The 26,409-nt window shown below is 41.8% G+C and overlaps 1 protein-coding gene across 1 annotated transcript; it reads right to left on the reverse strand.

Moving 5' to 3' along the window:
• Positions 1–1,943: 1,943 nt before the first annotated feature.
• hdhd3 (haloacid dehalogenase-like hydrolase domain containing 3) lies at positions 1,944–26,084 on the reverse strand. The gene is made up of 3 exons (XM_014167857.3): positions 25,959–26,084; positions 8,589–8,926; positions 1,944–8,377 (listed from the first exon to the last, which is right to left on the reverse strand). Exons 2-3 carry the CDS (start codon positions 8,919–8,921, stop codon positions 7,982–7,984), a joined length of 729 nt encoding a protein of 242 aa, XP_014023332.1. The 5' UTR covers positions 8,922–8,926; positions 25,959–26,084; the 3' UTR covers positions 1,944–7,981.
• Positions 26,085–26,409: the final 325 nt, after the last annotated feature.

The following is a 26,409-nucleotide window of genomic DNA, read 5'->3' on the forward strand; positions in this document are numbered from 1 at the left end:
ACTCGTATTCATCTTTTGCTCTACCCTTCCTGTTTCTCTCTCCAAGTGCTTCGTTTCCCAATCCCATTATGTTAAGAATTGGATTTGTGTGGAGTCCTTTAGAGCCGTTTGGCTGAGCTACTAAAACCAGCTTTGAATTAAGAAGCTCTTTTGGGGCATCCCTCCCTATGGATACCACAGGAGGCTGGTTGCTATTTCATTGGTGAGGATGGACTCTTCTAATGGCTGGCATGGAATGATATCAAACACATGGTTTCCACGTGGTTGATACCATTCCATTCACTCTATTCCAGCCCTTATTATGAGCCGTCCTTCTCTCAGCAGCCTCCTGTGATAATGCACAAAAGGCTTACTGTGTGATAGAGAGGAAGAATGGATAGAAAGAGGAGGATGATCAGATGGAGGAAAAGGGGAAAAACCAAAGGCCAAGCTCTAATTCAGCTGTTATGGCCCTATATTGGAGACAATGATTTTGCCTAAAGCTCTTTGGTGCCTCTCAGGGCCACCTTTTCTTTTGGTGTTGGTTTTGAACTTCTGACCCTCCTCTCTGATCCTAACCCAACATTCCCAGCATCTGCCTTGGCATAGATGGCTAGGAATATCAGTATTATGGTTAAGTGAGCAAGCTCCAACTCCCCCACCTAGCTGTCCATCCTCCCAGCCCAACGTTCCCTCTCTCCCCCTCGGATATAATCGCTGATTGTGCTCATACACATCATCATGATCACTGCACTCAACATATGTAAACGCAGACGCTCTTCAATGGGATATTTCTTTGTAAAAAGGGATCTACTGTTCTCGCAGTAACGGCTTAACCATGCACTGCGTCAATAGAAGAGGTATGTCGTGTCTTTGGCATCATTAAATTGAAGACTTACTTTATCAAATCAATTCTCTAATTATTATTACGTGATTAAACTAATTATGTAAATGTAACTAACTAGGTAGTATGGACACCGAAGAAAATCTTCAGATTACAAAGTTATAATTTTCCTAATATAACCCTTCAGATATTTTAATATCTGATCAATTAGTCTTCTAATTAATGAATTATTCTTTACCTCACGTTTGTCTCATTCCAAACGTCGTACATTGTTGGTTATCTGCACAAACTCAGCCTTTAATATGAATCATCCATACATTAATTGTCTTAATCATTTATTTACTAACTAAATAATCAAATGCATAAACAAACAGTAGATATGGTTACAAGGAAATGATAGGGGAGGTTCCCTAGTGGGCTAAACCGATATGACGGCTTGGTGGACAAAGGGAAGTGGGTGTGGACTGAGAAGGGCAGGAAAGACATGAGTCACTACACAGTTGATAATTATATTAATTTAAATGCTAATCCTTTGCACATGAACGCTCACTCATTCGGGAATAATTGCAATCAATATATATTTACGCTCAGTGTGTCGTCGTGATCTCTGTTGGAATCGTCTGTCTTTCTGTTGGAAAGTTCATCCAAGCGTCTCTGCTTCCCTGAAGTCTCATGGTTAGAATGGATACTTCAGAGTACCATTCAGAAATGTTCTTATAGAATAGATGTTTCGGCAGTTGTCGGTCTTTGCATCCCAGGTTAACAATTTCTAGCTGCAGACTAGTAATTAGTATCTAAGATTTGCTCTTATTCTGTTGGGATCGATATTCTCAGAGTTTAACCATTTCCCGCCGTGTAGCCAATGCGCCACGTGGTATGGTTAGGAATTCAACAACCATTACAACCTTAGCTTATACTGAGGTTTTTGTGGTCTCTACTCAAACCTTTGCCCCCTCAGCTGACCGAGGTAAGCATGGTCTGAAGAGGAATTCTTCAGGTGGGGTTTTTATTCGTAACAGTAGAGAAGGGCTGTTCCATGACGCCAGATCATGTCTGTGCTCATGGGGGCAGGCCAATGACTTAGTTAAACTTTAAAGGGAATACAATTCTCACATTAACATCATTTCACAAATAGTTTAATCTTTACTCATTCATTTTACACAATAATTAGACGCAAACCTCATAACGGAGGCACCTGTATAAACAGAGTTATGGTAATGTAGCTGTATTGTCTTTCATGAGGTCAAACATAAAACAAAACGGACCGGTCGTAGCTGGCTTCTCCACCCACTGTTTACACATTCTCCAAAACATGGATAATTGTTCAGTTCTCAAGTTCTGTGATGAAGAAGAAGTTCCTTTGTTCTACTGTGAAACTCTCTCTCTATATTGCATGGCCAGGAGGAGTCTCCAGGAATTTACGACCTGATATAACAGTACCTGGGTGTAGGAGAGGGAGGGGTTTGCCACGCTCTATACCCAGAAAGGGCCACGTCATGACAGTTATATAGCAGATGTCAAACTCATTCCATGGAGGGCTGAATGTCTGCAGGTTCTCTCCACCCTTGTACTTGATCAATGAATTAAGGTCACTAATAATTAAGGAACTCCCCTTTCCTGGTTGTCTAGGTCTTAAATTGAAAAGAAAAACAAAAAACCTTATTTTTTTGTAGGATTTTGTCACCCCAATCAGAATCATATTACAACTTTTTTACTTTATTGAACCCATTATGTTTGTCATTTGATCCAGTACAATACATTCATTTTAATGTTATCATTGATTGGACACCTTTTTCAACAAAACTCACTTGAGTTATTTGATTCTTATTCATGCCATGTCTTTGAATTAGACATTACAATATAACATACAATACTAGAACAAGATTAGAGGGTTTTCCCCTTAGAATGCACATCTTTACATTGCTTATATGCAAATAAAAGAAATGTGGTACAGTATCAAAGATATGACCATTTTTCATTTAGTATACAGTATAATAGTCAGCTATGCATACAAAGAGAGAATGTACCCTTTACCCTCTCTTGGGATAGGGGGGTCTCATTATCTTTAGGTTAATGAGACCCCCCCCCAAAAAAACCACTATCCCTCCCAGGATTGTACCCCCCCCTCTCCCTACCGAAATCAACACCATTATCCCAGGAACCCTAGACCCACTCCAATTTGCATACCGCCCCAACAGATGACACAATCTCTATTGCACTCCACACTACCCTTTCCCACCTGGACAAAAGGAACACCTACATGAGAATGCTATTCATTGACTACAGCTCAGCGTTCAACTCCATAGTGCCCTCAAAGCTCATCAATAAGCTAAGGACCGTGGGACTAAACACCCCTCTGCAACTGGATCCTGGACTTCCTGATGGGCCGCCCTAAAGTGGTAAGGGTAGGTAACAACACATTTGCCCCACTGATCACCGTCTGGTATGGCAACTGCTCGGCCTCCGGCCGCAAGGCACTACAGAGGGTAGTGTGTACGGCCGAGTACATCACTGGGACCAAGCTTCCTGCCATCCAGGACTTCTATACCAGGCGGTGTCAGAGGAATGCCCTAAAAATTGCCAAAGACTCCAGCCACCCTACTCATAGACTGTTCTCTCTGCTCCCACACGGCATGTCTAGGTCCAAAAGGCTTCTTTACAGCTTCTATCCCCAAGCGATAAGACTCCTGAACAGCTAATCAAATGGCTACCAGGACTATTTGCATTATTGCTCTTTAATATTTATAATTTCACCTAGGTTTGTTTTAGTAAATACTTCAACTTATTTTTCTTAACTTAGTTGGTTAAGGGCTTTTAAGCATTTCAGCGTATGTGACAAATTTTTATTTGATTTGACCTACAGTGAATTCGGAAAGTTCTCAGACCCCCTTGAATTTTTCCATTTTGTTGTTACAGCATTATTTTAAAATTGTTTTTTTTTCTCTTCAATTGAATCAATCTACACACACAATACCCAACAATGACAAAGCAAAAACATGCTTAGACATTTTTGCAAATGTATTAAAAAGAAAAACAAATCACATTTACATAAGTATTCCGACCCTTTACTCAGTACTTTGTTGAAGCACCTTTGTCAGCGATTACAGCCTTGTCTTAGGTATGACGCTACAAGCTTGGCACACCTGTACTTGGGGAGTTTCTCCCATTCTTCTCTGCAGATCCTCTCAAGCTCTGTCAGGTTTGATGGGGAGCGTCGCTGCACAGCTATTTTCAGTTCTCTCCAGAGATGTTCGATCGGGTTCAAGTCCGGGCTCTGGCTGGGCCACTCAAGGACATTGTCCCGAAGCCACTCCTGCGTTGTCTTGGCTGTGTGCTTAGGGTCGTTGTCCTGTTGGAAGGTGAACCTTCGCCCCAGTCTGGTTTTTAATCAAGGATCCTCTGTACTTTTCTCCGTTCATCTTTCCCTAGATCCTGACTAGTCTCCTAGTCTCTGCCGCAGAAAAACATCCCCCCAGCAGGATGCTGCCATCACCATGCTTCACTGTAGGGATGGTGCCAGGTTTCCTCCAGACGTGACTCTTGGTTTCATCAGACCAGAGAATCTTGTTTCTCATGGTCAGAGTCCTTTAGGTGCCTTTTGGCAAACTCCAAGCGGGCTGTCATGTGCCTCTTACTGAGGAGTGGCTTCCATCTGGCCACTCTACCATAAAGGCCTGATTGGTAGAGTGCTGCAGAGATGGTTGTCCTTCTGGAAGGTTCTCCCATCTCCACAGAGGAGCTCTATCAGTGACCATCGGGTTCTTGGTCACCTCCCTGACCAAGGCCAATCTTCCCCGATTGCTCAGTTTGGCCGGGTGGCCAGCTCTAGGAAGAGTCTTAGTGTTCCAAACTTCTTCCATTTAAGAATGATGGAAGCCACTGTGCTCTTAGGGACCTTTCAATGCTGCATAAATGTGTTGGTACCCTTCCCCAGATCTGTGCCTCAACACAATCCTGTCTCGGAACTCTACGGACAATTCCTTTGACCTCATGGCTTGATTTTTGCTCTGGCATGCACTGTCAACTGTGCGACCTTTTTATATAGACAGATGTGTGCACCTTTCCAAACCATGTCCAATCAATTGAATTTACCAAAGGTGGACTCCAATCAAGTTGTAGAAACATCAAGGATGATAAATAGAAACAGAATGAACCTGAGCTCTATTTCGAGTCTCATAGCAAAGGGTCTGAATAATTATGTAAATAAGGTTTGTTTTTTTAGTTTGAATACATTTGCAAAAATGTCTAAACCTTTGTTCACTTTGTCATTATGGGGTATTGTGTGTAGATTGAGGAAAAAAATAATGTAATTAATTTTAGAATAAGGCTGTAACGTAACAAAATGTTGAAAAAGACTAGGGGTCTGAGTACTTTCCGAATGCACTGTATACAATCAGCTGACCTATAGACAAAGAAACTTGTATCTTACTCTATAATTATATACCATGTGTTCTCTATGACGTAACAAAGTATTTAATCACATTTAAAGAGACGTTAATTTGGCTCCTTGACTTGCATACTGCTAGGCTACTGCTTTTTCAGCTCCAGACAACAATTATCTGTAGAGAAGTTGTCAAAATATTCTCTGAAGATGGGAATTTCCTCACTGCAGGAACAATAGGCAGTGAGGTGTGAGCCTCATTCTGGTACACGCTTAATTTAAGTTCGTTGGGGAGGATGGGCTCATAGTAACACTGTGTTGAAAATGTTAACTCCTGAATCAACACAAAGAATGTTACATTGAAAAGGTAACACTGGCCAATTTGCTGTGTAACAAAAGAGCTCTACTATAATGAACAAAGAATTCATGCCTTTTAGGCCAAAACTACACAACACTGAAAATAGGCTTAAGATGGATTGCGGTATGCTTTTCACTGGGTTGTACTGAATGGCGTGACGGACCACCCATGCAAACAAATAAATACTGGTTCCTGCCCTCAGAGTGGATGCACTTTGGAGTGCTTCTCTCGATCATGTGCAGCCAGTCATAGCTTTTTATGTCAGATAACGGTTTTGACTGGACGGGATGCAGTTAATGTCAGAAGTGACTTGCAGGTTAGGAGAATTAGGTTAAGGTTAGGTAAAATGCAAAAAAAAAATCTTCCTGATGCAACTCAAACATGCAACTTTTGATATCACTTTGACATTAGCTGCATCACATCTAGCCACGACCATAAATAACCGGCCCGATTCCTCCTTTTCTCAGCTCAAGTGAGGTGAAATCTAATGCTGTATTAAAAAAATCTATTCATTTCCAAGAGAGGAGTTAAGTCGTAGAAGAATGTAGCCATGGCTGTAGAACAGGCATTTTTATTTATTGAACATAATCCATTAATTGGAAGGTGTCACAACGTGATATAAAATGTATTGGCGAAATAAGTTACGAAAACATTAGATAAATTATACAGTGAGGGGGGTAAAAAGTATTTGATCCCCTGCTGATTTTGTACGTTTGCCCACTGACAAAGAAATTATCAGTCTATAATTTTAATGGTAGGTTTATTTGAACAGTGAGAGACAGAATAACACACAAATCCAGAAAAACGCAAGTCAAAAATGTTATAAAATAATTTATTATAGCATTTTAATGAGGGAAATAAGTATTTGATCCCTCTGCAAAACATGACTTAGTACTTGGTGGCAAAACCCTTGTTGGCAATCAGAGGTCAGACGTTTCTTGTAGTTGGCCACCAGGTTTGCACACATCTCAGGAGGGATTTTGTCCCACTACTCTTTGCAGATCTTCTTATGGTTTCGAGGCTGACGTTTGGCAACTCGAACCTTCAGCTCCCTCCACAGATTTTCTTTGGGATTAAGGTCTGGAGACTGGCTAGGCCACTCAAGGACCTTAATGTGCTTCTTCTTGAGCCACTCCTTTGTTGCCTTGGCTGTGTGTTTTGGGTCATTGTCATGCTGGAATACCCATTTTCAATGCCCTGGCTGAGGGAAGGAGGTTCTCTCCCAATATTTGACGGCACATGGCCCCGTCCATCGTCCCTTTGATGCGGTGAATTTGTACTGTCCCCTTAGCAGAAAAACACCCCCAAAGCATAATGTTTCCACCTCCATGTTTGACGGTGGGGATGGTGTTCTTGGGGTCATAGGCAGCATTCCTCCTCCTCCAAACACGGCGAGTTGAGTTGATGCCAAAGAGTTCCAATTTGGACTCATCTGACCACGACACTTTCACCCAGTTGTCCTCTGAATCATTCAGATGTTCATTGGCAAACTTCAGACGGGCATGTATATGTGCTTTCTTGACCAGGGGGACCTTGCGGGAGCTGCAGGATTTCAGTCCTTCACGGCGTAGTGTGTTACCAATTGTTTTCTTGGTGACTATGGTCCCAGCTGCCTTGAGATCATTGACAAGATCCTCCCGTGTAGTTCTGGGCTGATTCCTCACCGTTCTCATGATCATTGCAACTCCAGGAGGTGAGATCTTGCATGGAGCCCCAGGCCGATGGATATTGACAGTTCTTTTGTGTTTCTTCCATTTGCGAATAATCGCACCAAATGTTGTCACCTTCTCACCAAGCTGCTTGGCGATGGTCTTGTAGCCAATTCCAGCCTTGTGTAGGTCTACAATCTTGTCCCTGACATCCTTGGAGAGCTCTTTGGTCTTGGCCATGGTGGAGAGTTTGGAATCTGATTGCTTCTGTGGACAGGTGTCTTTTATACAGGTATACACTCCCTTTAAGAGTTCCTATTCTTATGCTCCTATTCTCAGCTTGTTACCTGTATAAAAGACACCTGGGAGCCAGAAATCTTTCTGATTGAGAGGGTCAAATACTTATTTCCCTCATTAAAATGCAAATCAATTTATAACATTTTTGACATGCGTTTTTCTGGATTTTTTTGTTGTTATTCTGTCTCTCACTGTTCAAATAGACCTGCCATTAAAATTACAAACTGATCATTTCTTTGTCAGTGGGCAAACGTACAAAATCAGCAGGGGATCAAATACTTTTTTCCCCTCACTGTATGTACGTCTTTAGATAATCTAAAAGTGGTCATTTCATGTGTTAAGTTTTGGGGCTAGTTTCACGGCTTGGATTTTATATATATTTTTTTATACTTTAATGTCAAGTGCAGTGAAATGTTGGCACAGTGCGGTTTGTTTGAATCCTGGCTTGAGTTTACTTGTGTAATAGATAACATTTAGTCCATATGTTGCTGGAGACGTGCAGGTAGCTCCTCCAGGGTCTTTAATCGATGCTGTGGGGGAACATCAGGGTATTTATTCCTGCCCTGTCTGTCCAGCAAGTACCCATGGAGGCCCAGTGACCGAGAGGTCACATAGTCATTGACATAATGGTCCCCAATGTGAGCTACACTCGCGGCTGTTACGCCACATTTCTCTAGTGCCTGGTGGAAGATTGCTGGGTTAGGCTTGGCTATACCGGCCTCCTCTGAGGTGAGCAGGAAGCTGAAGTGAGACAGCAGGCCACAGTCTCGTAGAATCCCCTCCAGGCGATTGTCAAAGTTGGACACCACACCCTGCTTCAGTCCCAGGGAGGATATGCTCTCCAGGGTCTTCGCCGAGTCTGGAAATACCTTAGTACGGAAGATACAGACTATTAATTTGACAATGTGGCACAATTGTTCCAATTGATAGATATTGAGGATGGTTTACAATTAAACTATTTCAATGAATGCATGTAGGTATACAAGATCATTTTGCACAATCATAATATCACATTTCTGGAGATGTTACATGAATTATACAACATACTGTAATGCTGATAGAAACAATTATTATACTCACCTCCCAGTTATTAGGGCTGCAGAAGCCATGATACAAGTTGTGGGCCAGTGTGTCCAGTAGGGCTGCGTCCTGCACTCTACACTGGGCGAAGGTGTCCCGAACCACTCCCATCCACCAGGCCTTCCCCCCCAGGCCCTGGGCGAAACCGTAGTTGGGGTAGAGTTTGGAGTACTGATGGAAGGACTGGCGGAAGGCAGCCTCCACCTCTGTAGGGTTAAGACTGAAACCTGCTGTTCGCTTGACCTCCTGGCAGTACTGCTCCCCGACAGACCTGCGCACCTTCAGCAGGGTGTCTTTCACATCCCACAGCACCCAGTGCAGTGGCACACGCATCACACCTGGCACAGAAATACACACATCTCATGTTGTAGATGGAGGAAATCAGGAAAAGTATGAAAAATGGGTAGGTTACTTTCACTGCATTGACAAAAAGAAAATTTGACAAAATAGCTGAGGCTGCAAAATAAAGCACAAAAAAGCTCTGGAAGGTGCAAAGTCCAGATACTGTTTTATTTCTAAGTGAATGATAAGACACTGACTTTTTTGTTAGTTGCTCAATGATAACACCACATAGTAGAGGTCGACCGATTAATCGGAATGGCCGATTAATTAGGGCCGATTTCAAGTTTTCATAACAATCGGTAATCGGTATTTTTGGCCACCGATTTGCCGAATTTGTTTTATATTTTTTTTATAAGAAAAGTCAGTTAAGAACACATTCTTATTTTCAATGACGGCCTAGGAACGGTGGGCTAACTGCCTTGCTCAGGAGTAGAATGACAGCTTTTTACCTTGTCAGCTTGGGGATTCAATCTTGCAACCTTACGGTTAACTAGTCCAACGCTCTAACCACCTGCATTACATTGCACTCAACGAGGAGCCTGCCTGTTACGCGAATGCAGTAAGAAGCCAAGGTAAGTTGCTAGCTAGCATTACTCTTATCTTATAAAAAAACAATCAATCAAATCAATAATAATCACTAGTTAACTACACATGGTTGATGATATTACTAGTTTATCTAGCCTGTCCTGCGTTGCATATAATCGATGCGGTGCGCATTCGCGAAAAAGGACTGTCTTGCTCCAACGTGTACCCAACCATAAACATGAATGTCTTAAAATCAATACACAAGTATATATACTGCTCAAAAAAATAAAGGGAACACTTAAACAACACATCCTAGATCTGAATGAAAGAAATAATCGTATTAAATACTTTTTTCTTTACATAGTTGAATGTGCTGACAACAAAATCACAAAAATAATCAATGGAAATCCAATTTATCAACCCAAGGAGGTCTGGATTTGGAGTCACACTCAAAATTAAAGTGGAAAACCACACTACAGGCTGATCCAACTTTGATGTGATGTCCATAAACAAGTCAAAATGAGGCTCAGTAGTGTGTGTGGCCTCCACGTGCCTGTATGACCTCCCTACAATGCCTGGGCATGCTCCTGATGAGGTGGCGGATGGTCTCCTGAGGGATCTCCTCCCAGACCTGGACTAAAGCATCTGCCAACTCCTGGACAGTCTGTGGTGCAACATGGCGTTGGTGGATGGAGCGAGACATGATGTCCCAGATGTGCTCAATTGGATTCAGGTCTGGGGAACGGGCGGGCCAGTCCATAGCGTCAATGCCTTCCTCTTGCAGGAACTGCTGACACACTCCAGCCACATGAGGTCTAGCATTGTCTTGCATTAGGAAGAACCCAGGGCCAACCGCACCAGCATATGGACTCACAAGGGGTCTGAGGATCTCATCTCGGTACCTAATGGCAGTCAGGATACCTCTGGCGAGCACATGGAGGGCTGTGCGGCCCCCCAAAGAAATGCCACCCCACACCATGACTGACCCACCGCCAAACCGGTCATGCCGGAGGATGTTGCAGGCAGCAGAACGTTCTCCACAGCGTCTCCAGACTCTGTCACGTCTGTCACGTGCTCAGTGTGAACCTGCTTTCATCTGTGAAGAGCACAGGGCGCCAGTGGCGAATTTGCCAATCTTGGCGTTCTCTGGCAAATGCCAAACGCCCTGCACAGTGTTGGGCTGTAAGCACAACCCCCACCTGTGGACGTCGGGCCCTCATACCACCCTCATGGAGTCTGTTTCTGACCGTTTGAGCAGACACATGCACATTTGAGGCCTGCTGGATGTCATTTTGCAGGGCTCTGGCACTGCTTCTCCTGCTCCTCCTTGCACAAAGGCGGAGGTAGCGGTCCTGCTGCTGGGTTGTTGCCCTCCTACGGCCTCCTCCACGTCTCCTGATGTACTGGCCTGTCTCCTGGTAGCACCTCCATGCTCTGGACACTACGCTGACAGACACAGCAAACTTTCTTGCCACAGCTCACATTGATGTGCCATCCTGGATGAGCTGCACTACCTGAGCCACTTGTGTGGGTTGTAGACTCTGTCTCATGCTACCACTAGAGTGAAAGCACCGCCAACATTCAAAAATGACCAAAACATCAGCCAGGAAGCATAGGAACTGAGAAGTGGTCTGTGGTCCCCACCTGCAGAACCACTCCTTTATTGGGGGTGTCTTGCTAATTGCCTATAATTTCCACCTGTTGTCTATTCCATTTACACAACAGCATGTGAAATTTATTGTCAATCAGTGTTGCTTCCTAAGTGGACAGTTTGATTTCACAGAAGTGTGATTGACTTGGAGTTGTGTTGTTTAAGTGTTCCCTTAATTTTTTTGAGCAGTGTATTTTTAAACCTGCATATTTAGTTAATATTGCCTGCTAACATGAATTTATTTTAACTAGGGAAAATGTGTCACCTCTGCAACAGAGTCAGGGTATATGCAGCAGTTTGGGCCGCCTGGCTCGTTGCGAACTGTGTGATTACTATTTCTTCCTAACAAAGACAGCCAACCTCGCCAAACGGGATGATTTAACAAAAGCGCATTTGCGAAAAAAGCACAATCGTTGCACGACTGTACCTGTCCATAAACATCAATGCCTTTCTTAAAATCAATACACAGAAGTATATATTTTTAAACCTGCATATTTAGCTAAAAGAAATCCAGGTTAGCAGGCTATATTAACCAGGTGAAATTGTGTCAGTTCATTGCACGCAGAGTCAGGGTATATGCAACAGTTTGGGCCGCCTGGCTCATTGCGAACTAACTTGCCAGAATTTTACGTAATTATGACATAACATTGAAGGTTGTGCAATGTAAAAGGAATATTTAGACTTAGGGATGCCACCCGTTAGATAAAATAAACGTTTTGTTTTCGAAAATGATAGTTTCCGCATTCGACCATATTAATGACCTAAGGCTCATATTTGTGTGTTTATTATATTATAATTAAGTCTATGATTTGATAGAGCAGTCTGACTGAGCGGTGGTAGGCACCAGCAGGCTCGTAAGCATTCATTGAAACAGCACTTTCGTGCATTTTGCCAGCAGCCCTTCGCAATTCTTCAAGCATTGCGCTGTTTATGACTTCAAGCCTGTCAACTCCCGAGATTAGGCTGGCAATACTAAAGTACCTATTAGAACATCATGTAACCGATGTGAAATGGCTAGCTAGTTAGCCGGGTGCGCGCTAATAGCGTTTCAAACGTCACTCGCTCTGAGACTTGGAGTAGTTGTTCCCCTTGCTCTGCATGGGTAACGCTGCTTCGAGGGTGGCTGGTGTCGATGTGTTCCTGGTTTGAGCCCAGGTAGGAGCGAGGAGAGGGACGGAAGCTATACTGTTACACTGGCAATACTAAAGTGCCTATAAGAACATCCAATAGTCAAAGGTATATGAAATACAAATCGTATAGAGAGAAATAGTCCTATAATAACTACAACCTAAAACTTCTTACCTGGGAATATTGAAGACTCATGTTACAAGGAACCACCAGCTTTCATATGTTCTCATGTTCTGAGCAAGGAACTTAAACGTTAGCTTTTTTACATGGCACATATTGCACTTTTACTTTCTTCTCCAACACTGTTTTTGCATTATTTAAACCAAATTTGAACATGTTTCATTATTTATTTATGGCTAAATTGATAGTATTTATGTATTATATTAAGTTAAAATAAGTGTTCATTCAGTATTGTTGTAATTGTCATTATTACAAATAAATATCGGCCGATTAATCTGTATCGCCTTTTTTTTGGGTCCTCCAATAATCGGTATTGAAAAATCCTAATCGGCCGACCTCTACCACATAGTGGTGCCTGGAGAAGTGAGTATACTCTAATTGAGCAAAAACTGTACCAAATGGCCTGCCCGTTGAAGGAAAGATGCTCTGTGTGAAAATGTATGAGAAACAGTGACATGCACTCTTAAATAACCTAAAATTATCTTTCACAGTCAGGCCAACCCAAGCTGTACTGTGCAGGTAGGCCTACTAGTGAAACAGATAAATTGAGGCTGTCAACTAAGCCAGAAATTTGCAGGTTTCTGATTGGTAATTTTTTTTCTGGTTTTCGCTATAAGTCACACTTTTTTAATAGAAAAAACAACTAAATAGGATGTTCTATGTCCATAACAATGTTTAAACCACATCAGGAGACCACTAAGGTCTGGGAATTGTATTTTTTGTTGTGTAGTTATCGTTTAATTTAAGTGGCAGGCATCTAAAACTGCTGTTTGGTTAGCAGTGTTTCTGAGATGTAGTTAGCAAAACAAATGGCCACTGGATTGATGCAAATAATTATGATATCATTCCGCCAGGTAGGCAAAGACTACTTTGTAGTTAGTTAACATTTTAAATTGAGAGTTTTTGGGAAAGCCTTTCCATCTACCAGAAGACGGTTAGGCCTACCATTAGCGTCGCTATATTTTTCCTTCCTTATGTTTTACTTCATGACATTGAGGCATGTTTTGCCTTGCTTCATAGTAGTCTACAGCCAAAATCCCACCATAGAAACATGGAGACAAGTATTTTATAAAGACCTCAATGTTCTCCTGTTCTGTTGGTATTCTTTAAACTTTATTTCATTGTCTAGCAGCCAAAGGTATGATCTTAGTCATATTAATAAACCCATGATAGTTGTAAGTTGTCGCATCTTTAGAGCTCCCTTCTTTCTAAAATGTCTAATGGATATTTCCATCTCTGTCTATGAAACTATTTTCAGGTATGGGTGGTGCACATTTTAGAATGCTTTTCCTGTAAATTGCATTTTGTAACATTCGCATGTAGGCCTGCACCGTGTGCACATTGCTGCACCTAAAATGTTTAGAAATAATAGTTAATCAACATTTTAAGCTAAACATTCTGATATGTTCCATCAACCTTATTAATTGATATGACATACCTCCACTAGACCACTAAACTAGGCTACTTTGATATGCATCGAAGGGATTAAGAAGTGAGTATACTTAATGCCCATTGAAAAATAACTGGGTATACGGCGTATACCCTCCACTGACAACACGCATAGGGGCAGGTGTACCGAGACTGCTTGCGTTACACGCGTTATTACATGCTGACGTTCGTCATGGTGTATACTTTTTAACCATGAAACAAATCTAATTTTATTTGTCACATACTTCGTAAACAACAGACTAACATTGAAATGCTTACTTACGAGCCCTTTCCAGCAATGCAGAGAATACAAAGAAATAATAGAACAATTATAACAAGAAGAATAAATACACAATGAGTAACGATAAGTTGGCTATATACACGGGGTACCAGTACTGAGTCGATGTGCAGAGGTAGTTAGCGACACCGTGTGCTATGAGGGGTGATCAGGGACATAAGCCTTGGCAACGTACCACCTGACATGATACCAACGCCTTACAAACGTCTGTGTGACTCCTGCGTTACGTGTCTGACTGACATGACACCAACGCCTTACTAACGTCATGTGCATAGTTTATATTAATTAAATCTCAACTCTAAATGTTAGAAACGTACAATTTTTCCCGTGCAAGCAGACATTCCAACATAACCACATTGAACTACAGTGTAGCCTACGGCTTGTGTATTTCCTGTTATCGCTAATGGCCTAGAAAAGATGATGCCCAATCTGTCTTTCCCTCAACACCTCATGGCATGGTATGTTATCTTATCTCGCTGTATACAGATCTAAATGTTGTTAGCCAATCACAGACTGTGTTGTTACCAGTTCCACAGACAGCCAATAACGGTTGTGTCAACGGCTTTCAGATGAGTTCATAGGTGCTATTAGGGATCCTTGGGATGTCCCTTCAGTCGAATAGAGCACTTCACAGACTTTCCCCAGAGGGTTTGTGCTAATCGGGTTCCTTGGGATGTCCCTCCCTCTATCAAGTACAGAGGGAGCCCCTGAACAAGGCAGTTAACCCACTGTTCCTAGGCCATCATTGAAAATAATATTTTTTTCTTAACTGACTTGCCTAGTTAAAAGGTACACAAAAAAGTAGAATAATGTAAATTGGTTAAGTTTAGTGTTAGTTTAGGGTAAGGACGTTCCCCGGAATTCGGATTGCAGTGACCATTCATACAGTGAGAGACTGGCACGGTATTTGAGAGCTCGGCGGCGACACATTCATTCATTCTTGTTTTTTTACAAGCAACAGAAGCGATTTGAGTGTCTGCCCCAGATAGTTTCATTAGAAACGATAAATAATTACCAAGATGTACTTGATCCAATTGAGGAGTAAGTAGGCTTTACTTAAGTTGTGATATCGTTAGGAAATATTTAGGCCTACTGTGTTAAGGCAAATTTGGTTTATTTGAAAATAATAATTTTTTGTTGATAACATTGTCGAAAGCACGTAGGCAATATTATTACTATGTCTATAGCAGAGTAGGATAGTGTACAATAACGTAATTTGATGTGCTAGTATTATTTATTTAATGGATTAATTAAATAACTACTTTTCACTGAAGGGAAACGAGGTACAACATGCAACTTCGATCGAAGACCTAAAATCACGCCTGACAATATCACAACGGTATCCTAATATAGTGTGGATACAGTAGTAGCCTATTCTACAATCTAACTGTATGTGCTAGTATTATTTATCTAATTTATCAATTAAATGTGGATGGGTACGCCATTTCATTCCATGATTACGTTATTGTAGATACAAGAGTAGTCTATAGCCTACAACAATAATGTAATTGAATGTGCTATAGTATAATTTATTTCATTGATGAATACAATTGTACATGGGGATGGGTAGGCTACTTCATTCAGTGAATACATTGCTATTTCTGGGAGTATGTTAATGACTGCTTTTCAGCTGTTGAACTATGGCAATGTCTAACTCATTTCTAAATCTCTTTCTTTTAGTTAAGATGTGATGAGCCAGAGCAACCAATCAGCTTCACTGCAGGTGCTCAACCCACCCACCTCACTGTTCTCCCTCCACAAGTAACCACATCCTCTTCTCCTGTTCAACTACTTTGCCACCACACTAAAAATGACTGTACATATACCCCTGTGCCCATCTCAGTGTAACATGATCCATCCAAGGCCTCAGCTGGATGCCTAAAATGTGAGAAATGTAAGCAAGATGCTATTGTGTGTGTGTGTGTGTGTGTGTGTGTGTGTGTGTGTGTGTGTGTGTGTGTGTGTGTGTGTGTGTGTGTGTGTGTGTGTGTGTGTGTGTGTGTGATGGAGTTCCAAGTAAAGACATGAGAAGATGGCAAAGGAGATAGTGATGAGAGTGAGAGCATACAGTATGAAAATGAAGACCCCTTGGGATCGAAAATGAGTGTGGGGTGCCTCGCCTGCATTTTGTCCGTTTGAGCATACTACAGTCACCCCTGGTGGAGGTTCTTGGAACACTGTGTTTTAAGTCTGAGCACAGGTTGACAAAAACCTTCAAAGGGTGGTGGTGCTGCTATGTTGCATGTTATCTTGAATACCAGGCAGATGTTTGAGTACAGAATCAAATGGTGTAAACTTATCAGGCTAAACTTGTTGAGTACACTCTTTGAGAAACGGGTTCCAACAGGGTTCTTTGGTTGTCACCAAACGAGAGAACTTTTTGGTTCCAGGTAGAACCCTATGTGGAATGGAGCCAAAAAGGGAGCTACCTAGACACAGAAGGGGTTCTACCTGGAATCAAAAAGGGTTCTCTTATGGGGACAGTGAAAGAGTCCTGTTAGTTTGTAGATAGCACCTTTTTAACTGAGTGTAGGCCTGTATTGCAGTTGTGGTTCTGTGGATATCTGTGAAAAATAAAATTAATTGGTGGTGGTGGTGAGTTAAGATAATCGGAAATACTATGAAACATCCCCAGTTTTAGAACACATTTGCAAGCAGGCAAAGTAACCTGTGTGTGATCACAACATCGACAGGACCAACAAAAAAAGACTTGCTTGGGACTCCCGAGTGGCGCAGCGGTCTAAGGCACTGCATCTCAGTGTTAGAGGCATAACTACAGACCCTGGTTCATTTCCAGGCTGTATCACAACCGGCCGTGATTGGGAGTCCCATAGGGCAGCGCACAATTGGCCCAGTGTCGTCCGGGTTCGGCTGGGGTAGGTCGTCATAGTAAATAAGAATTTGTTCTTAACTGACTTGCCTAGTTAAATAAAGGTTTAATAAAAAAAATTAAAACATGCAAACAAAAGATAACATGTCTAACTTGCACCGTTATGCAATTATTATGAGACTAGATACAAAGCTGCTACTGCATTGCCCCCCACCTCTCCATTTGTTTTGTACAATGCTGCTACTCGCTGTTTATTATCGATGCATAGTCACTTCACCCCTACCTACATGAACAAATTACCTCAACTAACCTGTATCCTCGCACACTGAATCGGTACCAGTACCCCCTGTATATAGCCTCGTTATGTTATTGTGTTACTTTTTGTAATCGTTCATTTTATTTTTTACTTTAGTTTATTTGGTAAATATTTTCTTAAACTCTTCTTGAACTGCACTGTTGGTTAAGGGCTTGTAAGTAAGCATTTCACGGTAAGGTATATTGTTGTATTTGGCGCATGTGACAAAGTTTGATTTTATTTGAAAGAGCTAATTCTGGCTACCAATGTTCTAGTATTCATTTATTGAGGCAAGCAGATCATAGATGCCAAGGTGGTACTCAAGCATATGCCATGTGTATATGTGACACATATTGAAGTCGGAAGTTTACATACACTTAGGTTGGAGTCATTAAAACTCGTTTCTCAACCTCTCCACAAATTTCTTGTTAACAAACTATAGTTTTGTCAAGTCAGTTAGGACATCTACTTCGTGCATTACAAGTCATTTTTACAACAATTGTTTACAGAGATTATTTCACTGTATCATAATTCCAGTGGGTCAGAAGTCTACATACACTAACTTGACTGTGCCTTTAAACAGCTTGGAAAATTCCAGAACATGATGTCATGGCTTTAGAAGCTTCTGATAGGCTAATTGACATCATTTGAGTCAATTGGAGGTGTACCTGTGGATGTATTTCAAGGCCTACCTTCAAACTCAGTGCCTCTTTGCTTGACATCACGGGAAAATCAAAAGAAATCAGCCAAAACCTCAGAAAAAAATTGTAGACCTCCACAAGTCTGGTTCATCCTTGGGAGCAATTTCCAAATACCTGAAGGTACCACGTTCATCTGTACAAACAATACTACGCAAGTATAAACACATTGGGACCACGCAGCCGTCATACCGCTCAGGAAGGAGACATGTTCTGTCTCCTAGAGATTAATGTACTTTGGTACGAAAAGTGCAAATCAATACCAGAACTACTGCAAAGGACCTTGTGAAGATGCTGGAGGAAACAGGTACAAAAGGATCTATATCCACAGTAAAACGAGCCCTATATCGACATAACCTGAAAGGCCGCTCAGCAAGGAAGAAGACATTGCCCCAAAACCCCCATTAAAAAAAGCCTGACTACGGTTTGCAACTGCACATGGGTACAAAGATAGTACTTTTTGGAGAAATGTCCTCTGGTCTGATGAATCAAAAATAGAACTCTTTGGCCATAATGACCATTATGTTTGGAGGAAAAAGGGGGAGGTTTGCAAGCCGAAGAAAACCATCCCAACCGTGAAGCACGGGGGTGGCAGCATCATGTTGTGGGGGTGCTTTGCTGCAGGAGGGACTGGTGCGCTTCACAAAATAGATGGCATCATGAGGATGGAAAATGATGTGGATATATTGAAGCAACATCTCAAGACATCAGTCAGGATGTTAAAGCTTGGTCGCAAATGGGGCTTCCAAATGGACAATCACCCCAAGGACACTTCCAAAGTTGTGGAAGGCTACCCGAAACATTTGACCCAAGTTAAACAATGTAAAGGCAATGCTACCAAATACTAATTGAGTGTATGTAAACTTCTGACCCACTGGGAATGTGATGAAAGAAATAAAAGCTGAAATAAATCATTACTTTTACTAAACTCAGCAACAACAAAAAACATCCCTTTTTCAGGACCCTGTCTTTCAAAGAATTCATAAAAATCCAAATAACTTCACAGATCTTCACTGTAAAGGGTTTAAACACTGTTTCCCATGCTTGTTCAATGAACCATAATTAATGAACATGCCACTGTGGAACGGTCGTGAAGACACTAACAGCTTACAGACGGTAGGCAATTAAGGTCACAGTTGTGAAAACTTAGGACACTAAAGAGGCCTTTCTACTGACTCTGAAAAACACCAGAAGAAAGATGCCCAGGGTCCCTGCTAATCTGCGTGAACGTGCCTCAGGCATGCTGCAAGGAGGCGTGAGGACTGCAGATGTGGACAGGGCAATAAACTGCAATGTCCGTACTGTGAAACCCCTAAGACAGCACTACAGGGTGACAGGAAAGACATACAGGGAAGACATCCTCCTCCCTCATGTGGTACCCTTCTTGCAGGCTCATCCTGACATGACCCTCCAGCATGACAATGCCACCAGCCATACTGCTCGTTCTGTGCGTGATTTCCTGCAAGACAGGAATGTCAGTGTTCTGCCATGGCCAACGAAGAGCCCGGATCTCAATCCCATAGAGCACGTCTGGGACCTGTTGGATCGGAGGGTGAAGGCTAGGGCAATTCCCCCTAGAAATGTCCGGGAACTTGCAGGTGCCTTGGTGGAAGAGTGGGGTAACATCTCACAGCAAGAACTGGCAAATCTGGTGCAGTCCATGAGGAGGAGATGCACTGCAGTACTTAATGCAGCTGGTGGCCACACCAGATACTGACTGTTCTTTTGATTTTGACGCCTCCTTTGTTCAGGGTCACATTATTCCATGTCAGTGGAACTTGTTCAGTTTATATCTCAGTTGTTTAATCTTATGTTCATACAAATATTTACACATGTTAAGTTTGCAGAAAATAAAGACAGTTGACAGTGAGAGGACGTTTCTTTTTTCTGAGTTTATTATTCTGTTATTTCACATTCTTAAAATGAAGCGGTGATCCTAACTGACCTAAGACAGGGAATTTTTACTAAGATTAAATGTCAGGAATTGTGAAACTAAGTTTAAATGTATTTGGCTAAGGTGTATGTAAACTTCCGACTTCAACTGCATGTATGGTCATATTTTTTATATTTCATTTTTCCTCCCAGGTATTTTCATTTAATGTATGTATACAATTACTGCCACTAGGGGAGCTGTGACATCAATGAAGTGAGTTAGTGAGATATTTAACATTTCTTCATCATTATGGAGAATGACTAGTTCTGAAAATGAACGTTTCTCCGTCTCATCACTTTAACTATTAATTCAGGTATGTAATGTGCAAAAATGCAATATAACTCAAAATATTGAGGTAACATGGTTAATTACATAGTCCATGAGTTTGTTGATGTTTGAAGGCAGTTTTAACTGAGTGAAAAACTGGTTGGTATTATCCTCATTGTAAGTAAGTTAATGGAATTAGGCTAGGTTGCTAATGGTTTACATTTATTTATTTTTATTTTACCTTTATTTAGCCAGGTAGGCAAGTTGAGAACAAGTTCTCATTTACAACTGCGACCTGGCCAAGAATAAAGCAAAGCAGTTCGACACATACAACAACAGAGTTGCACATGGAATAAACAAAACATACAGTCAATAATACAGTTCAATAAAATCTAAATCTACCTCTATGAGGTAAGAAAAGGGAGGTAAGGCAATAGAGGCCATGGTGGCGAAGTAATTACAATATACCAATTAGACACGAGTGATTGATGTGCAGAAGATGAATGTGCAAGTAGAGATACAGGGGTGCAAAGGAGCAAGATAAATAAATACAGTATGGGGATGAGGTAGTTGGATGGGCTATTTAAAGATGGGCTATGTACAGGTGCAGTGATCTGTGAGCTGCTCTGACAGCTGGTGCTTAAAGCTAGTGAGGGAGGTAAGAGTCACCAGCTTCAGCAATTTTTGCAATTCATTCCAGTCATTAGCAGCAGAGAACTGGAAGGAAAGGCGGCCAAAGTAGGAATTGGCTTTGGAGGTGACTTGAGAGATATACCTGCTGGAGCGCGTGCTACGGGTGGGTGCTGCTATGGTGACCAGTGAGCTGAGATAAGGCGGGGCCTTACCTATCAGAGACTTGTCGATGACCTGAAGCCAGTGGGTTTGGCGACGAGAATGAAGCGAGGGCCAGCCAACGAGAGCGTACAGGTCGCAGTGGTGGGTAGTATATGGGGCTTTGGTGACAAAACAGATGGCACTGTGATAGACTGCATCCAGTTTATTGAGTAGAGTGTTGGGGGCTATTTTGTAAATGACATCGCCGAAGTCGAGGATCGGTAGGATGGTATGTTTGGCAGCATGAGTGAAGGATGCTTTGTTGCGAAATAGGAAGCCGATTCTAGATTTATTTTTGGATTGGAGTTTCTTAATGTGAGTCTGGAAGGAGAGTTTACAGTCTAACCAGATACCTAGGTATTTGTAGTTGTCCACATATTCTAAGCCAGAACCGTCCAGAGATGTGATGCTGGGCGGGCGGGCAGCGATCGGTTGAATCATGCATTTAGTTTTACTTGCATTTAAGAGCAGTTGGAGGCCACGGAAGGAGAGTTGTATGGCATTGAAGCTCGTCTGGAGGTTAGTTAACACAGTGTCCAAAGAAGGGCCAGAAGTATTGCTGTGGAGGGTGCCGGGCAGTTGACCGGGGTAGGGGTAGCCAGGTGGAAAGCATGGCCAGCCGTAGAGAAATGCTTATTGAAATTCTCAATCATAGTGGATTTATCGGTAGTGACAGTGTTTTCTAGCCTCAGTGCAGTGGGCAGCTGGGAGGAGGTGCTCTTATTCTCCATGGACTTTACAGTGTCCCAGAACTTTTTTGAGTTTGTACTACAGGATTCACATTTCTGTTTGAAAAAGCTAGCCTTAACTTTCGTAACTGTCTGTGTATATTGGTTCCTAACTTCCCCGAAAAGTTGCATATCACGGGGGCTATTCGATGCTAATGCAGAACGCCACAGGATGTTTTTGTGCTGGTCAAGGGCAGACAGGTCTGGAGTGAACCAAGGGCTATATCTATTCCTGGTCCTACATTTTTTGAATGGAGCATGCTTATTTAAGATGGTGAGGAAGGCACTTTTAAAGAATAACCAGGCATCCTCTACTGATGGGATGAGGTCACTGTCATTCCAGGATACCCGGGCCAGGTTGATTAGAAAGGCCTGTTCGCTGAAGTGTTTTAGGGAGCGTTTGACAGTGATGAAGGGTGGTCGTTTGACCGCAGACCCATTACGGATGCAGGCAATGAGGCAGTGATCGCTGAGATCTTGGTTGAAAACAGCAGAGGTGTATTTGGAGGGCGAGTTAGTTAGGATGATATCTATGAGGGTGCCCGTGTTTACGGATTTGGGGTTGTACCTGGTAGGCTCATTGATAATTTGTGTGAGATTGAGGGCATCAAGCTTAGATTGTAGGATGGCCGTGGTGTTAAGCATGTCCCAGTTTAGCCTAGCCTAGCAGCACGAGCTCAGAAGATAGATGGCGGGGCAATCAATTCACATATGGTGTCCAGGGCACAGCTGGGGGCAGAGGGTGGTCTATAGCAAGCGGAAACGGTGAGAGACTTGTTTCTGGAAAGGTGAATTTTTAGAAGTAGAAGCTGAAATTGTTTTGGTACAGACCTGGATAGTAAGACATAACTCTGCAGGCTATCTCTGCAGTAGATTGCAACACCATCCCCTTTGGTAGTTCTATCTTGGCGGAAAATGTAATAGTTAGGGATGGAAATTTCAGTTTTTTTGGTGGTTTTCCTAAGCCAGGATTCAGACACAGCTAAGACATCCGGGTTGGCAGAATGTGCTAAAGCAGTGAATAAAGCAAATTTAGGGAGTAGGCTTCTAATGTTAACATACATGAAACCAAGGCTTTTACGGTTACAGAAGTCAGCAAATGACTTCTGTCATTGACCTGTTGAGTAGGAGTGGAACTAGGCATTGCAGGTCCTGGATTAACCTCTACATCACCAGAGGAACAGAGGAGAAGTAGGATAAGAGTACGGCTCAAGGCTATAAGAACTGGCCGTCTGGCACGTTCGTAACAGAGAGTAAAAGGAGCAGGTTTCTGGGCACGATAGCATAGATTCAAGGCATAATGTACAGACAAAGGAACGAGAAGGGATTAACATGGCGCCCAAACTTTCTGTACTTTTTTTTTTAACGTTTTAGATCCAATTTGTTTTATTTTCTATGAACAAAGGCTCAGTTCACTTTAGGTAATACATGTAAATATGTGACGTCACGATAAAATGTTAGTGTTAATATTTGTACGAAAATAGTGTAACAGTTCGCTAGCTTGATGCTAACCAAATTTACCTTGGCTAAGCACAATAGTAGTTAGCTCTCGCCTAGTTGGTTTTAGTCAATGTCAGCTTAATGTAATGGTTGTGGCATTGTTTTGCATAGGTGCCCAGTAATTTAGAGTGTTTTATAAATTGACACTGATCGTACAGTGAGTTATATATAATGTGAATGAGTAGATGTATGGTGACTCCATGTTGGATGAAGGGACCAACGGGACTGCCATGGGCAAGTCCCTTGACGGGTACCAGGAACGGTGGAAGGACAATCTGAAGGTAATTATCTTTGCACACAACACAGCAGTGTCCAGGCCTCCAGAGTATTCACTCTATCGCCTGCTATATGGAGGGGAGCCGCAGCAGTTAACTGACATAAACAATGCAATTGTAACATTATTGCATATACTGTCGTATATCTTTTTTTTATTGAATTAGTGTTTTCTTTTGCATAACGTTCTTTGAGGTCACTGATACTCCACCTGATGTGGTGGAAGTTGTTGAAGCAGATCAGAATGCCTTTGAAGACCACCTTTAGGCACGGACTGAGAAGGATGTGGAGGTTTTTGACCAGGTACAAATTATTGTCCGCTGTTAATTTATTTTCTGGCCTTACAAGAGATATATTTGTAATAATTGCATTTATTTATATTATCAATGAAGGTTAGACTGAACATGGACAGGGCGAATGAGAAAAAGGAGAGCCACCTGAGAAGAATCAAGGGGACCAAGTGCTTCGACATCTGGGCGAATGACTTGGCTTGGAAGAAGGACGAAAGGAAGGCGAGACCCGGACATCCGATAAGGTGAATATAAAAATCTCAGATAATAACTATTTGCTGCCTCGTGGTGGGCGGCATCACCATGCTGTCAGCAGTACCAACACTGGCCCAGGGGTTTCTCCAAATAGTCAATCTCAAGGCTAACAACTGGATCACGTTAAGTAACTGCCACCTCCAGGTAGGTATGTATGACCCCAGTGGTCATGACACCCCCCTGGAGTTTCTCTCACAACTCATCACTCTATGTTTTCCAGGGACCATCCCTTACCAACCCCACTGACATCAAAAATTAGACAGGTATCCTTTCTTTTCTGTCTGCCATTAACATTATTGCATGTCTAATCAAACATTTAAATTAAATAATTCAATAACTGTATTTTTACATACCTGACAATCATTTAACCTGTGTGCTTGCTTGTTTACCTCTGTCTCCTACCCTATTCCCTTTACACTGCTCCTGTTCTCCAGGACCTAGGGGTTATGCCTAACACCCAGACATGGATCCACCTGATGTCATCCTTTACCAACACCCCATCCACACAATACCCATCCCCTCTCTATTCAACCTCCCATCCACACAATACCCACCCCCTCTCTATTCCACACACCAGAATTCTGTATTTCAGTCTGATTGCCATGTGAGTGTACAAAAAAATCTGAAAGTAAATTGACACACATGTACCAAAAAAATATCAATGGTTATGTATTTAAATCTAAAATATTGCTAGATTGGTTTTCACAGCTGTTTCATAAGGTGTTCATTATTGTAAATTGTAACGTATCCCTTGATGGTATTTGTTAGTTCAACATTAAATTGGATCATAAGACATACAATAGATATATATTCAACCACAAAGGTGTACTAATAAGCTATGCTTTTTTTTTTTTAAATCATAATTGAGGACTACAATTATTTGAGTTTAGATAAGGGAATGCCTGTTTAAAATGAAAACATGCCAGCCAGACAAGCCAGTGTATGAATCAAACGTATTTGCATATGAATGTAGTGGAAATGAGCTCACTTTGTGATCTGTAAGGTAAGTAACATTAATGGGGGGGGGGGTATTGAATCGGCGGCTGGCATCCAACGTTATTGTTCAATAACGCCACCTACTGTACTGGATCGCTTCTGCCTTCCCTAACCTAAAAATGTACTTATAAAAGTATAAAGGGGTATAAAAAGTATAAAATGTACTTATAGAAGTCCTGCAGATACAAGAATGCAGGCCGAAATTGCACCCTTCTCTTTCTCTAAGGCCTAGACACATCACTACTGAGGGCGCAAGACGAGCAAATAATCAGAGGCGCAAGCAGTAGTTTTCCCACGGAAATGCTAGCTAGCTTGTGTTGTAGTAGTGTGACAATGGCTACAGCGGCTCTAGCAGCTGTTATTAACTTCAAGGTGGATGTTGCTGCTAATTTGTTAGCGCCACCCTTTTAACTTTCAATCTTTGTTTACAAATGATAATCTGGTGAATGACACTTTTTTTTGCAGCTCACTTGATGTTTGCGATCTCTGAAAATAATGACTATGAAACATTGTTGCATTTAAACTTTAGATCACTGGTTAGTGTGATGAAGGTCATAAAATAACTTTTAATTTAATTTGGGAAATTAAATGGTTGTGCTTTTGTATTGTTATGATTTTCTGTCTCCGAAGCTCGGCCAGGCCTGTTTTCATTTCTCCTTCAGTAGAACTAGAATGGTCCGACTACAGAAGATATAATAAATGATACTATGTTTTATGTTATTTTCTTGATTTGAGTTTGATACAACGTAATGGAAGATTTTTGGTCCCTCTGGAGACTAGGGCCATAGTTACGGTTCGCCACTGATTTAAAGGTAGGGATAAAGTGACTAAGCAACAGGATAAACAGTAGCAGCAGCATATATGACAACATTGGAGTTAAATTATGTCAAGGAAGATAACCGAAGGGTGTGTATCGTACCTGATCACTCTCGACGCTACAATCACAGACAGAAGAAGGGTTAGTTACCAGTATATTTGCTACAATGCAACGAGAGGTATACCCTTACTGGCAGTCGGTCCTAGGGTGCAGCACTTCAAATATCCCCACTGAATCTCTTGCACAGAAGGAAGGGTTCCATTTCAGTCCTGCACTCAAACATGTAGCCTACCGTGTAATGTTTGTGTAAATCCTTAACATAAATGTATTATAATACTGAGGTTGGACAAAAAGTTACAGGACGTTCAAAATAGAGTGAATACATTCTAAATTGTGACAAATAACTTTGCTTGTGCTGCCATCTTATGTTGGGATAGCCCAATATGTACTTACTCTTAATAAGGAGCCTGCCTTAAGGTTCAAGGACCTTGTATGTTATTTTAGAGGTAGACTGACTCTGGCAGCAAAATATTCTATTTAAACGTGAATCGAT

Source organism: Salmo salar, chromosome 22 (genome assembly GCF_965601325.2).
Source record: "Salmo salar chromosome 22, fSalSal1, whole genome shotgun sequence".
Taxonomy (NCBI): Eukaryota; Metazoa; Chordata; class Actinopteri; order Salmoniformes; family Salmonidae; genus Salmo; species Salmo salar.

What these genes read in the sequence shown, in the direction of transcription:
- hdhd3 (XM_014167857.3), bottom strand. Translation starts at nt 8,921, where the DNA reads ATGCGTGTGCCACTGCACTGGGTGCTGTGGGATGTGAAAGACACCCTG. An exon ending in GCAGCCCTAATAACTGGGAG is followed by an intron (nt 8,378 to 8,588) that starts GTGAGTATAATA and finishes TTCCGTACTAAG; the next exon opens with GTATTTCCAGACTCGGCGAA.